Source organism: Triturus cristatus, chromosome 4_2 (assembly GCF_964204655.1).
Source record: "Triturus cristatus chromosome 4_2, aTriCri1.1, whole genome shotgun sequence".
In the NCBI taxonomy this organism is placed as follows: Eukaryota; Metazoa; Chordata; class Amphibia; order Caudata; family Salamandridae; genus Triturus; species Triturus cristatus.
Window position 1 is genome coordinate 899,587,808 of NC_140586.1, and position 15,874 is coordinate 899,603,681.

General features: G+C 49.5%; 1 protein-coding gene across 3 annotated transcripts in view; it reads right to left on the reverse strand.

Annotated features, from left to right (window-relative positions):
* KDM4A (lysine demethylase 4A) overlaps positions 1-15,874 on the reverse strand; it is a 612,801-nt gene that overhangs the window by 329,148 nt on the left and 267,779 nt on the right. For all 3 annotated transcript variants that reach the window (XM_085602947.1, XM_085602948.1, XM_085602949.1), the window contains one exon: positions 9,082-9,317. In XM_085602947.1, coding sequence (XP_085459073.1) covers positions 9,082-9,317 — 236 coding nt within the window. The remainder of the gene's footprint in view (positions 1-9,081; positions 9,318-15,874) is intronic.

Sequence of the window (15,874 nt, forward strand, 5' to 3'; positions counted from 1 at the left end):
GTGGGTTTCTGTTGCAGTAACCCCCCCCTTTTTTGCCTAATAGCTGATGCACTTTTCCTTGTTGTGCCCTGGGCTCCTGCCAATCAGGTGCCCAGGACCTGTGTTCCTTCCCTAAAATACAAACTCCCAATTGGCAAACCCTGGCCACATGTCAGCCCCTAGTAAATGGTACCCTAGGTACCCAGGGCCTTGTGACCAGGGAAGGCCTCTAAGGGCTGCAGCACTCATTGTGCCACCCTTAGAGGCCCTGTACCCTTACACACACACACTGCCTTTGCAGGCTGAGTGTCTGGGTGCAGGACAAAACAAAGAGTCGACATGGCACACATCTCTGTGTGCCATGCCCATCTCCTACACTGCCAAGGCATATGTCAGCCACCCCTCTGGCTGGGTGCCTTATGCCTATGGTGTGGGCACAGGAGCAGGAGCCCTGTGCCCCTACAGTACCCAGGTCCATTCATGGGCACTGTAAGTACAGTGCTGCCATTTACAAGTACATGGTGCTGAGAGCTCGTCAAACACGAGCTCCACAGCACCATAATGGCAACACTGAAGACTGGGAAGTTTGGTATCAAACTTCTCAGCACATTAAACCCACACTGATGCCAGTGTGGGATTTAATGTACTAAGCACCCCAGAGGGCATCTTAGAGATGCCCCCTTACAGCTAACCTACAATCCACGTCTGCTCTGAGGCTGCCCAGGCTGCCACACAGCAGACACGTTGCTGGACCCCTGGGTGGGAGAGCCCCTGCTCTCCCGGGCCTGCAACAATGCACATCCTGGGTGAGGTGAGAAATCTCCTCCCCCAGGATGAGCAAAGGGAAGCTTCAAAGGCATGCCGCCAGTTGGAGTTTCCCCAGGCCACTGCAACCCCCCACTCTGGCGGGAAGCTTGGCCGGAAACCCCATACAAGGACAGGGGATGTGCCAGCCTTCCCACCCCACCCCTCAGGTGGGGGAGGCGAGGTGAAGCACATCTCCGGGCTCTCGCCATCTTGAAGATGGGAGGCCCTACCCTATCAGGATTAGGCTACTGCCCCCCTCCCACAGGAGAGAGGCAGGATAGGGGGTGTACCCACCCCAGGACAAGGACCCATTGGTCCCTGGCCTTCACCTACCTGTAACGCCCCTAAATCTAGTATTTAGGGGCCCCCTGAACCTTCCTTCCCCAGATTCCAGATAGAAACCTACAAGAAGAGCAAGAAGAAAAAAGACCTGCCCTGCAGCTGCTAAAAAGAGGAAGACACCAACTGCTTTGGCCCCAGCCCTACCGGCCTGTCGACCCTCGAACCTGCTCTTGCTCCAGCGCGGCATCTCTTGTGGCCAGCAACCTCAAAAACCCCGGAGGACCTGGCTACCTTTGAACTCTGATTCCCTGGGACTCCCATGAGTAGAGGCTCTACTCGAGAAACCTATTCCTAACTCCTGGCAGCAGCCCGGAACCGCGGACCCAACACACTCTGCACCAGCCAAGCCTGGCCAGTGCCGGAGTGGACAAAGACCCTGAGGACGACCCCACGGCGACTGTGACCCCGAGTCCGGCACCCAAGGACCCCCCTCGACAACCTGGACGAAGCCTGCAGCCTCAGAACCGAGTGCCACCCCAGCCGCGATCAACCAGAGGGTAAGATTCCCGACGTCAAAAGGCACCCCTGCACCCGGCGCCCTGCGGCCCCCTGTGCCCAATCCCGGGGTACCCACCTAACCTACAACTACCCAACTTACCCCTCGAAGTGGTGGTGGCACCGGAAACATCCTCGTCCCCGAGCCTGCAGCCTTTTTCCAAACCGGAACATTCCCATTGATTTCCATTGAGCGCCCGAAGGCTCAAAAGCACCCTGCACCCAGCCGCCCGAGTGGCCCTGGCAGTGCACTCTCTACACTAACCTACTTCCCCACTTGCCCTGAGTAAGTGACCAGGAGCCCAGCTCCCACAGACGCGTGGCTTGCCAGACAGCAGCCACCAACCAAGGCCCCCCTATCCCTCATAGGATAACATTGGGCCTAACTCACTCTGCACCCGGCCGTCCTGAAACCGCTGAGGGTGAACCAACTGTACCTACCTGACACTGGGGGACCCCTGAGTCTATGCCCGGAATTTCAACTCTGCCAGTCGAGTACTTACCCTTAAACCGCTAACTTCATTTTCCTCATAGGGTAACATTGACTGGCTTTTTCTTCAAAAATCTTCTAAGTGTGAACTTTTCAAAACTGTAAAAATTCACCAAAAATCAGCCAAGTGCCAAAAACGAATTTACTCACCTGTTCCTGGGTGAGCTCCCTGTGCTGGATCTTGGTGCCCAGCCCTGACCCTGAAAAGTACTCACAACTATACTTACCTCTAACTCATTTTTCTCCCATAGGAAACCATTGGCCTAGAGTTCAGTTATTGAGTGTGTGAGACCATTTGCTGACTGAGTGTGTACAATAAATGCTTTACACTGTCCTCTGGTACTGCCTTACTGCTCGACCAAGCTACCACTTTTGAGAGTAAGGTCATACCTAACTTTGACCTCTATCAGCCTCTGGGGGACTGGGGACTCTGTACACCTTGTACCTATTAGGGAGCAGTATATACAGAGCCACTTTCTCACATTGGTGGCAGCGGTGGGATACAAACTTGCATTTGTTGGACTACTTGGTTACCATCTGATCACACGACAGAACTCTTAAAAATTGCCTTTAGAATTCTGATTGGTTTTTCCAAAATTACTAAAAGTCTTGCTAGGGCCTTGCTTAAGTCCCATTAGAATTTTAGAAAAATAAAAGTCACTATAGTCAGGGTAGAGGGTTAGAACTGTCAGGTTAGAATGTCTCAAACAAACCCAGCTATTAGTGATAATAATAACATGGACCTGGTGGAGGAGCTCGACCTCACACCTTACTTACACTTGTCTTTCAAGGAATTGAGGTCCTTATGTAAACTCAAAAATTTACAAATGGGTCTGCATCCAACCAAACAAGGGCTCCAGGAGCTCCTGGCTGAGTATGCTAAAGACCACCCATCTGAAAATGGGGATGGCCAGTCAGATGAGGAAAGGGAAACAGGGGAGGTGGACAACAACCTCCCCATACTATTTCCTAGGGAGGAGATGGCACCCATACCCTCCAACTCAAGAATTAGCATCTGGGCACCTAGAGACCACACAGGTGGCTCTGGTCCCAGAGACAACACTGGGGGACCCCCCAGTGAAGAGGACAGCCTTGTGAGGCTGGCCAAAAGATTAGATCTAGAGTCCAGGCTCCTGGCTCTAGAAAAGGAAAGGAGAGAGATGGGTTTAGCACCCATCAATGGTGGCAGCAATAATAAAAACAAGGATAGGGAGGAACTTCTGACCCTAAAATCTCCAAAGGGATTGTCCCTAAATTTGAGGAAGGTGATGATATCACCAAATGGTTCACAGCCTTTGAGAGGGCTTGTGATATCAGGAAAGTAAAGAACCCTCTCTGGGGGGCACTCCTGTGGGAACTGTTCTCTGGTAACTGCAGGGACAGGCTTCTGACTCTCTCTGGGCCAGAAGCAGGATCCTATGACCTCATGAAGAACGCTCTGATTGAGGGATTTGGATTCACCACTGAGGAGTATAGAATTAGATTCAGGGGGGCTCACAAAACCCAGACCCAGTCCTGGATTGATTTTGTAGATTTCTCAGTGAAGACACTGGATGGTTGGTTAGCTGGACATGGTGTGCAGGATTTTACTGGATTGTACAATTTATTCATGAAGGAACATATTTTGAGTAACTGCACAAATGAAAAGTTGCATCAGCATTTGGTAGACCTAGGTCTAAAATCCCCCCAAGAATTGGGAAAAAAGGCAGACCACTGGGTCAAGACTAGGGTGACTAGGACGTCCACTGGGAGGGACCAGAACCAAGGGGTCCCAAAGGCTCCCCAGAAGAAAGAGAGTGAACCCCTTGTGGATAAAAGAAAGGAGTCCCAGGTAGCCCCCCAAAAACCTGACCAGGAGGGTGGGCCAAAAGACACCTCACAAACTAAGCCAGGGTACCAAGGTAAGAATTGGGATCCCAACAGAATATGGTGTTTCAACTGTCAAAAGGCTGGACACCACACCCAGGACTCTAGCTGTCCTAAAAATAAGGTTCCTAGTACAGCTCCAGGGGTGACTAGTGTAGCCCCAGGGGTTGCCAGTGTAGCTTGGGAGGGAGGGTCCTCAGATGAGGAAGTCCTCCTAGCTTTCAACTGGGGAATGGGCCCAAGAAGCAAGCTGGAGATCCCAGAAGGAAGTAGACACTTCCACCACCTACTGGTGAATGGAATCCCAGCCACTGCCCTGAGAGATACCTGTGCCAGTCACACTGTGGTACATGACAGGTTGGTATTCCCACACCAGTATATCCCAGGGGAAACAAGAAGGGTAAGAACTGTCCCAGGGGGAGTCACTGTTAGGCCTGTGGCTATAGTGCCCCTAGCCACAGCTGGGTCCCTTAGATGGAGAAAAGTGATAGTCAGTAAAAACCTCCCCCTTGATTGTCTCTTGGGGAATGATCACTTAGATGTGGAACTGAGCCAAAGAGAGGTGCTGGCCCAATGCCAGGCCTCGCCCAAAGAACCTGTGGGGGCTCAACCTGCAGTCAGTGCAGCTGAGTCCCAAAAGAGTGAGAAGAAACAGGGTAGGAAAGGTGGGCAACCGTTAAACACAGTTCCAGAGAGCCAGGGAGATTCTTAAACTCCCACAATGGCACTGGTAAAGCCCCCCCTAGCCAACAACAAGACCTGACTAGTCAGGCAACTGTCCAGCCTGAATTAGTGGCTCCTCAGGTGGCAGAACAAAGGGTGGAGAAGGGGTGTTCCCTACCCAGAGTAGGGACCCCCTATCCTCAAACAGACCAACAGCCAGGACCCAAAGAGAACTATAAAATAGCTCCCTCACTTGCCAGTCAGGAGCTAAAGGTGTGGTTCTGGGCACTGACAGCTGTCAGCAGCCTCTGCTGGGTGTTAGCCTTCATGGCAGCCCTATCCTTGGCATGGTGGCCTAACCCCCTGCCAAATAGCAAGTCAGGCCCCCTGACCTTATTGGTCATGGTGGGGTTGCTCAAGCTGTGGGTAGCCTCTGTGGGTAAGCTGGGCCTAGCCCTGGCTAAGTTAGAAACTACCGACGTATACACCTCTAAACCCAAAATAGAAAGATGGGACAAGGACAGTAAAAGACAAGGAGAGGAGCCTTGGGAGTTAGGTCCTGAAACTAATAAGACAGGCCAGCTCCCCAAAGGGACTGACCTAGGCAGAAGGATGTAAGGCAGAGTAGGCCCTGCAACTTTCAAACCACTTCCCCAACTCTTCCTCGCCTGAAAGACTAGGTAGACTCTCCCTGCTTTGGCAGAAGTCTCCTGGCCTTTGGGCTGGGGGGGGGGCTTGTGTGAGAAAGTGGGTTTCTGTTGCAGTAACCCCCCCTTTTTTGCCTAATAGCTGATGCACTTTTCCTTGTTGTGCCCTGGGCTCCTGCCAATCAGGTGCCCAGGACCTGTGTTCCTTCCCTAAAATACAAACTCCCAATTGTCAAACCCTGGCCACATGTCAGCCCCTAGTAAATGGTACCCTAGGTACCCAGGGCCTTGTGACCAGGGAAGGCCTCTAAGGGCTGCAGCACTCATTGTGCCACCCTTAGAGGCCCTGTACCCTTACACACACACACTGCCTTTGCAGGCTGAGTGTCTGGGTGCAGGACAAATGTCGACATCTCTGTGTGCCATGCCCATCTCCTACACTGCCAAGGCATATGTCAGCCACCCCTCTGGCTGGGTGCCTTATGCCTATGGTGTGGGCACAGGAGCAGGAGCCCTGTGCCCCTACAGTACCCAGGTCCATTCATGGGCACTGTAAGTACAGTGCTGCCATTTACAAGTACATGGTGCTGAGAGCTCGTCAAACACGAGCTCCACAGCACCATAATGGCAACACTGAAGACTGGGAAGTTTGGTATCAAACTTCTCAGCACATTAAACCCACACTGATGCCAGTGTGGGATTTAATGTACTAAGCACCCCAGAGGGCATCTTAGAGATGCCCCCTTACAGCTAACCTACAATCCACGTCTGCTCTGAGGCTGCCCAGGCTGCCACACAGCAGACACGTTGCTGGACCCCTGGGTTGGAGAGCCCCTGCTCTCCCGGGCCTGCAACAATGCACATCCTGGGTGAGGTGAGAAATCTCCTCCCCCAGGATGAGCAAAGGGAAGCTTCAAAGGCATGCCGCCAGTTGGAGTTTCCCCAGGCCACTGCAACCCCCCACTCTGGCGGGAAGCTTGGCCGGAAACCCCATACAAGACAGGGGATGTGCCAGCCTGCCCACCCCACCCCTCAGGTGGGGGAGGCGAGGTGAAGCACATCTCCGGGCTCTCGCCATCTTGAAGATGGGAGGCCCTACCCTATCAGGATAAGGCTACTGCCCCCCTCCCACAGGAGAGAGGCAGGATAGGGGGTGTACCCACCCCAGGACAAGGACCCATTGGTCCCTGGCCTTCACCTACCTGTAACGCCCCTAAATCTAGTATTTAGGGGCCCCCTGAACCTTCCTTCCCCAGATTCCAGATAGAAACCTACAAGAAGAGCAAGAAGAAAAAAGACCTGCCCTGCAGCTGCTAAAAAGAGGAAGACACCAACTGCTTTGGCCCCAGCCCTACCGGCCTGTCGACCCTCGAACCTGCTCTTGCTCCAGCGCGGCATCTCTTGTGGCCAGCAACCTCAAAAACCCCGGAGGACCTGGCTACCTTTGAACTCTGATTCCCTGGGACTCCCATGAGTAGAGGCTCTACTCGAGAAACCTATTCCTAACTCCTGGCTGCAGCCCGGAACCGCGGACCCAACACACTCTGCACCAGCCAAGCCTGGCCAGTGCCGGAGTGGACAAAGACCCTGAGGACGACCCCACGGCGACTGTGACCCCGAGTCCGGCACCCAAGGACCCCCCTCGACAACCTGGACGAAGCCTGCAGCCTCAGAACCGAGTGCCACCCCAGCCGCGATCAACCAGAGGGTAAGATTCCCGACGTCAAAAGGCACCCCTGCACCCGGCGCCCTGCGCCCTGCGGCCCCCTGTGCCCAATCCCGGGGTACCCACCTAACCTACAACTACCCAACTTACCCCTCGAAGTGGTGGTGGCACCGGAAACATCCTCGTCCCCGAGCCTGCAGCCTTTTTCCAAACCGGAACATTCCCATTCATTTCCATTGAGCGCCCGAAGGCTCAAAAGCACCCTGCACCCAGCCGCCCGAGTGGCCCTGGCAGTGCACTCTCTACACTAACTTACTTCCCCACTTGCCCTGAGTAAGTGACCAGGAGCCCAGCTCCCACAGACGCCTGGCTTGCCAGACAGCAGCCACCAACCAAGGCCCCCCTATCCCTCATAGGATAACATTGGGCCTAACTCACTCTGCACCCGGCCGTCCTGAAACCGCTGAGGGTGAACTAACTGTACCTACCTGACACTGGGGGACCCCTGAGTCTATGCCCGGAATTTCAACTCTGCCAGTCGAGTACTTACCCTTAAACCGCTAACTTCATTTTCCTCATAGGGTAACATTGACTGGCTTTTTCTTCAAAAATCTTCTAAGTGTGAACTTTTCAAAACTGTAAAAATTCACCAAAAATCAGCCAAGTGCCAAAAACGAATTTACTCACCTGTTCCTGGGTGAGCTCCCAGTGCTGGATCTTGGTGCCCAGCCCTGACCCTGAAAAGTACTCACAACTATACTTACCTCTAACTCATTTTTCTCCCATAGGAAACCATTGGCCTAGAGTTCAGTTATTGAGTGTGTGAGACCATTTGCTGACTGAGTGTGTACAATAAATGCTTTACACTGTCCTCTGGTACTGCCTTACTGCTCGACCAAGCTACCACTTTTGAGAGTAAGGTCATACCTAACTTTGACCTCTATCAGCCTCTGGGGGACTGGGGACTCTGTACACCCTGTACCTATTAGGGAACAGTATATACAGAGCCACTTTCTCACAGGCCCTTTGATATGTTGGATATAAATTAAAGTCTTTCTAGAAGTATCATCCGTATCTATTGGGAGCGGTTTCAATCCGAGTGCTGTTGCACCGGTGCTATAGTCCTGAAGAAGGTGGCCTAAATGTGATTGTTCCACCGAAACACGTCAACGCCCTGAGTTTGTGTGTTAAATTTGGCCCAATGTCAGCAGTCAGAATTAGACAGGGAACTGATGTCCGTGCATGGTGCTGTCTATTTTAACAAATTAACAACTGTATGACAAATACAGATGTCTTGACAAATTCTGCTTTATTAATATGAATGAATTCTCATTAGGATTTATTGTGTTTTTAAAGTGTCTTTTGATCAATTGCTCTGAATTCAATATTGTGTATTTTATGTATTTTTATTTGTGATTTTTTCAAAAATGTATTACATTTGTACATAAGTGCTTTAAACATCCTGAGTGGAGTAATATCTGTGTGTAGTATGAATGTGGTTGCATAAATTGTGGATATTAACAATACACAGGGTTTCTCCAAAGGGTATATTGATTTTTGAACTTTAAAGTTACTGGGTGCTCCATCCCTTTGGAATATAAGAGCCCCTCTCCTTGGTTTCAATGTTTATGATTAGTATCTACACCGTAGTCACCTTTCTGGCCAGTTCATGGTTGAGAACCTTACCTAAAATTTAAGTAAGACCTCACAAGTCAGAAACACAAATCAACCAACAACTATACTGAAGTCCTGATGTACGGTAATGCAAGGTGTATGAGAAATATCAACCATTTGCGCTTGCCATTTCTGTCACCTCAAGAATCCTAATAACATTGTTATTTTTTTTTAAACTGATAAAAGCTCCTCAACTTCACTGCTCTGTTCCATGCTGTCCGAGACTTGGTTAATCGGGCAGTGTTTCATTGCAGGTATGTTTCTTAGAGGTTCCCTCTGCACACCACAACAACCACATGCATTAGTCTGACAGAGAATAGAGGCAGCCACGTATGTACAAAGGTCCTTGGACACAAAAAAATGTCCCTTATTTGTAACAGTTTTGTACAACCGGATGCGGTGATTTATTTTTTTGTGGTCATACCATGTGGCACAAAGAAAGCAAATATTACCTCTTTTTCTCCACAGTATCCATAGGTTGAGTTTCTTCTTTGCATTTCTCCTCATCTTCATCTTCGCACTCCTCATCGCATTCAGCCTTGTGGAACTCAGCAGCTTCAGGCGTTGGCAGAGAGTGGTCAATGGCTGTAGTATCTTTGCCAGCTTTCCAGAGCTTATACCGATCTGGCTGGAACTTCCTTACAAAGACATCCATTGATATTTTTACCATGTCCTTCCTGCAAGAGCACTATAATGAGGGAAGAGAAGACATGGGTTACAATTTGTTCAGAGAAAACTGCTGCACAGGAATGCAAAGGAAAATGCTACTTACCAGTATGCATCTGTTCTTGGCATGTAGAGCTGCAGAGTTGTACACTATGCATAGATCACCATCTGGTGTTAGGCTCGGATGCTTGCACTTTGCTGTTGTCTTGGAAGAGTCTTTTGTAGTCACGAGATAGGGGACTCCTCCCTTGAACGATAGTGCGCATGTGCATCGACTCCATCCTCAGATTGTTTTTCGCCATGATGGGAAATTATAATGTCAGTAAGAAATAAGAGATGTCCATGTGAATGTATCTAATTAAGATAATACTGGAACAGATACAGGTTCCGGGGAGGCGGATGGGCGTGTACAACGCAGCAGCTCTACATGCCAAGAACAGATGCATACTGGTAAGTAGCATTTTCAGTTCGAGGCATACGAGCTGCAGATTGTACACTATGCATAGACTGTACAACAGTGTCTCCCCTAGCGGTGGTCACCTGTATCTGTTGCAGTAGATTGAAAAAGTGTTTTAAGAACAGCTGTACCTACAGAAGCTTGTTGCTTAGCCTGCACGTCAACACAATAGTGTTTGGTGCAGGTGTGTGGTGTAGACCATGTTGCTGCTTTACAGATGTCATCTAAGGGAAAGTTCCCCAAGAATGCCATGGAAGCCCCTAGTTTGCGTGTTGAGTGCGCTCTAGGGGGAATTGTTAATGTGGGTTTATCCTTTTGGTAGCATATTTGAATGCATTTTACTATCCACCTCGCGATCCCAGCTTTGGAGATCGGGTTATCTTTATGAGGTGGTGAGAAGGATACAAATAGTTGTTTTGTCTTTGTAAAGGTCTTAGTCCTGTCAATGTAATAAAGTAGGGCTCTTTTGACGTCCAGTGTGTGAAGAGCTCTCTCTGCTACAGTCTGGGTTTTGGAAAAACACCGGTAACTCAACTGATTGGTTAAGATGAAAAGCAGAGATTACTTTGGGAAGGAATTCTGGATTTGTTCTAAGAACCACTTTGTTAGGATGTATTTGTACGAATGGTTCTTGTATGGTTAAAGCCTGGATCTCACTTACCCTTCTGAGAGAGGTAATTGCGACAAGGAAAGCTACTTTCTATGTAAGGAACTGCAGTTCACATTTATGTAGAAGTTCAAATGGGGGACCCATGAGCCTGGTAAGAACAATGTTTAAATTCCACACCGGAGAGGGTGGCAGTCTGGGGGGGGGGGGGATTATCTTTTTAAGGTCCTCCATAAAGGCTTTAATTGCAGGTACTCGAAATAGTGACAAGTATTGTCTGTTTTGTAAATAAGCGGCAAGTGCAGCTAGTTGTTATCGTATGGATGAATATGCTACATTACACCTTTGTAAGTGTAGCAAATAGCAAATGATGTCCTGGATTGAAGCATCAGCAGATCAATTTTATTGTTATTGCAGTAGATGACAAATCTTTTCCATTTTGCTGCATAGCAAGCTCTAGTAGCAGGGTGTCTGGCTTCTTTAATGATGTTCATACAGTCCGGCGGAAGGTTAAGATAACCGAACTGTAGTACTTCAGGAGCCAGATCGCTAGATTCAGTTGACCTGGATCGGGGTGCCTTATCTCTCCATGGTTGTGCGTTAGCAACGTTGGGGAGAGGTGTAGTTTTTGGTGTGGAACTACTGAGAGTTCCAGTAGTGTTGTGAACCACAGTTGCCGTGCCCATTTGGGAGCTACCAGGATCATCTTGAGAGACTGTTGTCTGAGCAGTGGGAGTGGCGGAAAAGCGTACGCAAATCTGCCTGACCAGTTAACCCATATCGCATTGCCTTTGGACAACGGGTGTGGAAACCTGGTGGCGAAGGTTGGGCATTTTGCATTTGCATGTGTGGCAAACAGATCTATGTCTGGTTGACCCCACATTTGGAAAAATGGTTGAAGTTCCCATTCGTGTATCTACTGTGTCAGTCGACTTAGCAGATCCGCAATCTGATAGTGAACTCCTGGAAGATGTTCTGCCAGAAGGTATATGTTTTGTGGAATGGCCCATCTCCAAATGTTCTCCAAATGTTTTGTGCCAGCTGAGACAGCTGCAAAGAATGTGTGCCTCCTTGTTCTTGTATGTAATACATGGCTGTCATGTTGTCCGTTCGGACTAGGACAGTCTTGTGATGTAGATGTATGTGGAATGATTTTAATGCTAGAAATATTGCCAGTAATTCTAGGTGAATGATGTGGAACACTTTCTGTTGAGTGCTCAATTTGCCTTGAATTTTATGGTTTAGGAGATGGGCTCCCCAGCCGGTGAGTGATGCGTCTGCTGTTAGCACTATCTGTGGAACGGGCTCTAGGAACGGCCGCCCTTTGGAAAGGTTTCGTGTGTTCCACCACTGCAGAGAGCGATGTGTGCGGCTGTCCACCAACACCAGATCTGTAATCTGACCTTGAGCCTGGTTCCACTGATGTGCTAGACATTCCTGTAAGGGGCGCATCTGAAGTCTTGCATGAGGTACGATGAAAATGTAAGAGGCCATCATTCTTATGAGTTGCATGAATACCCTTGCTGGGAGGGAATGCTGTGGCTGAAATTTGGTGATTAGTGTTTGTATACTGGTTATCCTGGCTGGATTCGATATGCCAGAACTTTGGAGGTGTCTAATGTGGCCCCTAGATACTGATGTATGTGGGAGGGCTGAAGATGTGACTTGGTGTAGTTTACTGTGAATCCCAAGTTGTGTAGCAGCTGGATGGTTTGATGAGTGTGATGAACACACTGGTTGAATGACTTGGCTTTTATCAGCCAGTCGTCGAGATATGGAAAGGCATGGATTTGTTGTCTTCTTAAGTGTGCTGCTACTACTGCAAGGCACTTTGTGAACACCCTGGGTGCGATGATCACCCCAAATGGAAGGGCTTTGAACTGATAGCGTTGTCCATCCACTATGAACCTTAGATACTTCCTGTGAGCAGGGTGAATGTGGAAGTAGGCGTCCTTGAGATCTAGTGTGGCAAGGAAGTCGCCTTGTTGAAGTAGTGGAGGACCTGTTGAAGAGTGATCATATGAAAATGATCTGACTGTATGTGGAGACTGAGGACGAGTATTGGCCTTAGGGTGCCGACCTTTTTGGGGATTAGGAAATACAGCGAGTAAACCCCTGTTCCTTGATGCTGTAAGGGAACTAGTTTTTAGCAGCCTCGGTGTCCTTTTTCATTTTCTCTAGTGTGGCGTCTACAGCCGGTCCAAAAAGTTGTTCCTGATTGAATGGCTGATTGAGGATAGTTGTTTGTACCTCCTGTTTGAAGCCTGAAATGCGTAACCAGGCATGTCCTCTGAGTAACACACTAGTGTTAATGGACCTAGAGGCTGTGTCAGCTACATCAAGGGCACACTTGATTGATGTGTTCGTTATTAATTTGCCCTCGTGAATTAAATAATTTGCCTTGGTTTTATATTGATCAGGTAAATGTAGTAATAGGGTTTCTAGTTTGTCATAGTGAGCCCTATAGTACCTAGCAAGTAATGCTTGTGTGTTGGCTATTCGCCAGTTATTAGCTGCTTGGGCAGCAACTCTCTTGCCAGACGCATCTAACAACTTAGATTCTTTATCCGGAGGTGGCGCATCACCGGAGGTCTGAGAGTTGGCACGTTTCCTAGCATTAGTTACCACTAGTCAGTCTAAAGGTAGTTCCCCCTTGATGTAGGTGGGATCATCAGGAGCGGGTTTATATTTTTTGTCAATCCTGGGATTGAGAATTCTAGCGCTCACAGGGTCCATGAATATGTCGGGGGCATGTTTAATGACCCCCTTTAGCATTGGCAGGGTTTGGACAGTCTTCTGTGACTGTTCGAAGGTGTCTAGAGGAAAGTCCTCGTCTGCAGGGTCAGAATGCATCTGAACGCCATGGTAGAGAGCAGCTCTATTTACAAGCTGACCAAAGCCAATATTGTCATCTGGGGGAGATGGCTTTGTTGGATATGCCTGGGGATCAGGGAGGTCTTGGGGATTTATTGGGTCATCATTATCGTCCCAATCGTCCTGTGGTACGTCTGTGTCGTCATCAGGGTCAGTGAAAGGTTCATTGTTGCCTCCCCCATCCCCTAAATCATCATCATCATCATTCTGTGGTGGTAGTGAGTGTGGTGGAAGTTTGGAGAATGTGGAGGAGAGACACGCTTAGGAGGAAGAACAGGCTCAGGAGTAAGAACAGGCTTAGAAGGAAGAACAGGAGAAGAGGGTCGTATAGGTGAAGTGGCACAGTCTTTTTTCTTCACAGGCACTGCAGGAGTGTCTGGTGTGTCCAGCTTCCTCTTCTTGTGTGGAACAGCAACCACATGTCCTGTTTTGGGGTCTATGTGGAGAGTTTTTTGTTTCGGATCAACAGGATCCGGTCGAAAAAGTTCTTCCTCTTCGGTAACCGCTTTCGACGCCGACTTCTTCGGGTCCGAGCGGGGTTTGGATTTCTGCTCCGAGGCTTTGGGAGGTGGTTTGGGTCCTTTGCTTTGGCTGTGGAGATGGAAATCTTTTTCGGCTCCGAATACTTTGGTTTCGGATCAGATGTCTTTTCTTTCGGCGTCGAGGAGGTCGGTGCAGACTTCTTTTTGGGAGTAGGTTGCGCTCCCGTCTTCGGTGCCGAAGGCGCCTGCTGGACACGGAGATGCGGTTTGCTTGGTCCCGAGCTACCGGAAGGCTTGTCCCTTATCTTCGGAGCCGGGACCGGGGGCGGGGCTTTTGAAGCTTGTTTTCGGTCGTGACTGGGGCCAGCAGGCGAAGTCTTGACCAGGGACGTCTCTTTTTCGGGTGGAGTTGGAGTAGGGGCAATTGTACTCACTCGTTGACCAGGAGTGATGTGGTCGTCTGAGTCTGAGTCGTCTGCTTCGGACACGATTTGCAGGTCCTCACAATCCTCCTCCGGGACATCGGGCCTTCATCGGAGATGTCCACCAGTGCCGGAGCTGCTCGCTGCGCCATGATGGGTCGTCGGGCCCGGCGATCACGGATGGTCTTTTTGGATCTAAAAGAGGCGCAGGCCTGGCAATTGTTCTCGTCGTGCTCATAGGTTAGAGACCTTGTGGTGGTCACTGTGTGGGAATTTAGCTCCACACTGGGGGCATTTTTTAAATGGAGTCTTTTCCATGAGCTGTAGGCCCGAACAGCGTTGATAGGCCCAGCGGCCCGCGTCGACAACTGGAATCGAGTAGTTGGGATGCGCGTCGAAGATCACACGATCGAAAACAATACTGTCGAGTTGTAGATAGTATGCGCATCGAAAAGGTTTGGAGAATATGGTGCCGAACCGGAGCGCAGAAATTTACATCCGAACCCGATGGCGGGGAAAAAACACTGAGGATGGAGTCGATGCCCATGCGCACTATCGTCCAAGGGAGGAGTCACCTATCTTGTGACTACAAAAGACTCTTAGTTAACAACAAGGGGACAATGAGGGCTTGATAAAGGTCCACCGTACTTGCCCTGGGTAGAACTAGAAGACAAAAGAGGTACGGTGTTCCTGGGTGGCAAGTTGGCCACCTGGTGAGTACTCAGAGTGGTGGGGAGGTGGGAAATACCTCCTTTCGGAACTTGGACCCTCACACACCCAGCAAGCTGGGTGTCATGCTTTATCATATGTGTCTGCTCCTCGTGGAGCCGGCGCTGCAATGCTCGACGGGCACCCATAAAGGGGCTCTTTATCGGAGATCTTTTGTTCCTTGCCGTATAGGTGCCATGGGTGTGAGGGGCCTGGTAAGATGTAGAGGTTGGCTGCTTTTCTCTAGGGGATCATCCTACCGAGAGAAGAAATGGTATGTAGAACCACACCACACACTGTAGATAGTTTTCATTTAGTCACTAGGTCCTGAGGAATCGCCAACTGATCTATTAGAGACATTTTATAGGCGAGAAACATGTTGACCACTAAGGGGTAGACTGTAATTTTTGTCAGATTAAAACAAAATAGTCGCCCTACTTCTTTTTACTTTTTAATCAGGTTGTGACCTCTCCAGAATAAAAATAATTATAGAGGATTCCCTTACCTGTTTTAACCCACACACCACATCTACATCTTACCAGGCCCCTCACACCCATGGCACCTATACGGCAAGGAACAAAAGATCTCCGATAAAGAGCCACTTTATGGGTGCCCGTCGAGCATTGCAGCGCCGGCTCGACGAGGAGCAGACCCATATGATGAAGCATGACACCTAGCTTGCTGGGTGGGTGAGGGTCGAAGTTCCGAAAGGAGGTATTTCCCACCTCCCCACCACTCTGAGTACTCACCAGGTGGCCAACTTGCCACCCAGGAACACCGTACCTCTTTTGTCTTCTACAAAAGACTCTTCCAAGACGAACAACAAAGTGCAAGCATCCAAGCCCAACACCAGATGGCGATCTATGCATAGAATACAATCTGCAGCTCATATGCCTCGAACATACAGTTTACAATGTCAATACATGAGATATGGGTAAAGGTGCGACTAGCACTACTGAAGCACAGTTCGATGGGTAAGAAAGATTTGGCCTTAGAAGGGGTTGCACCAAATGGTAAGCCTCTGCATTA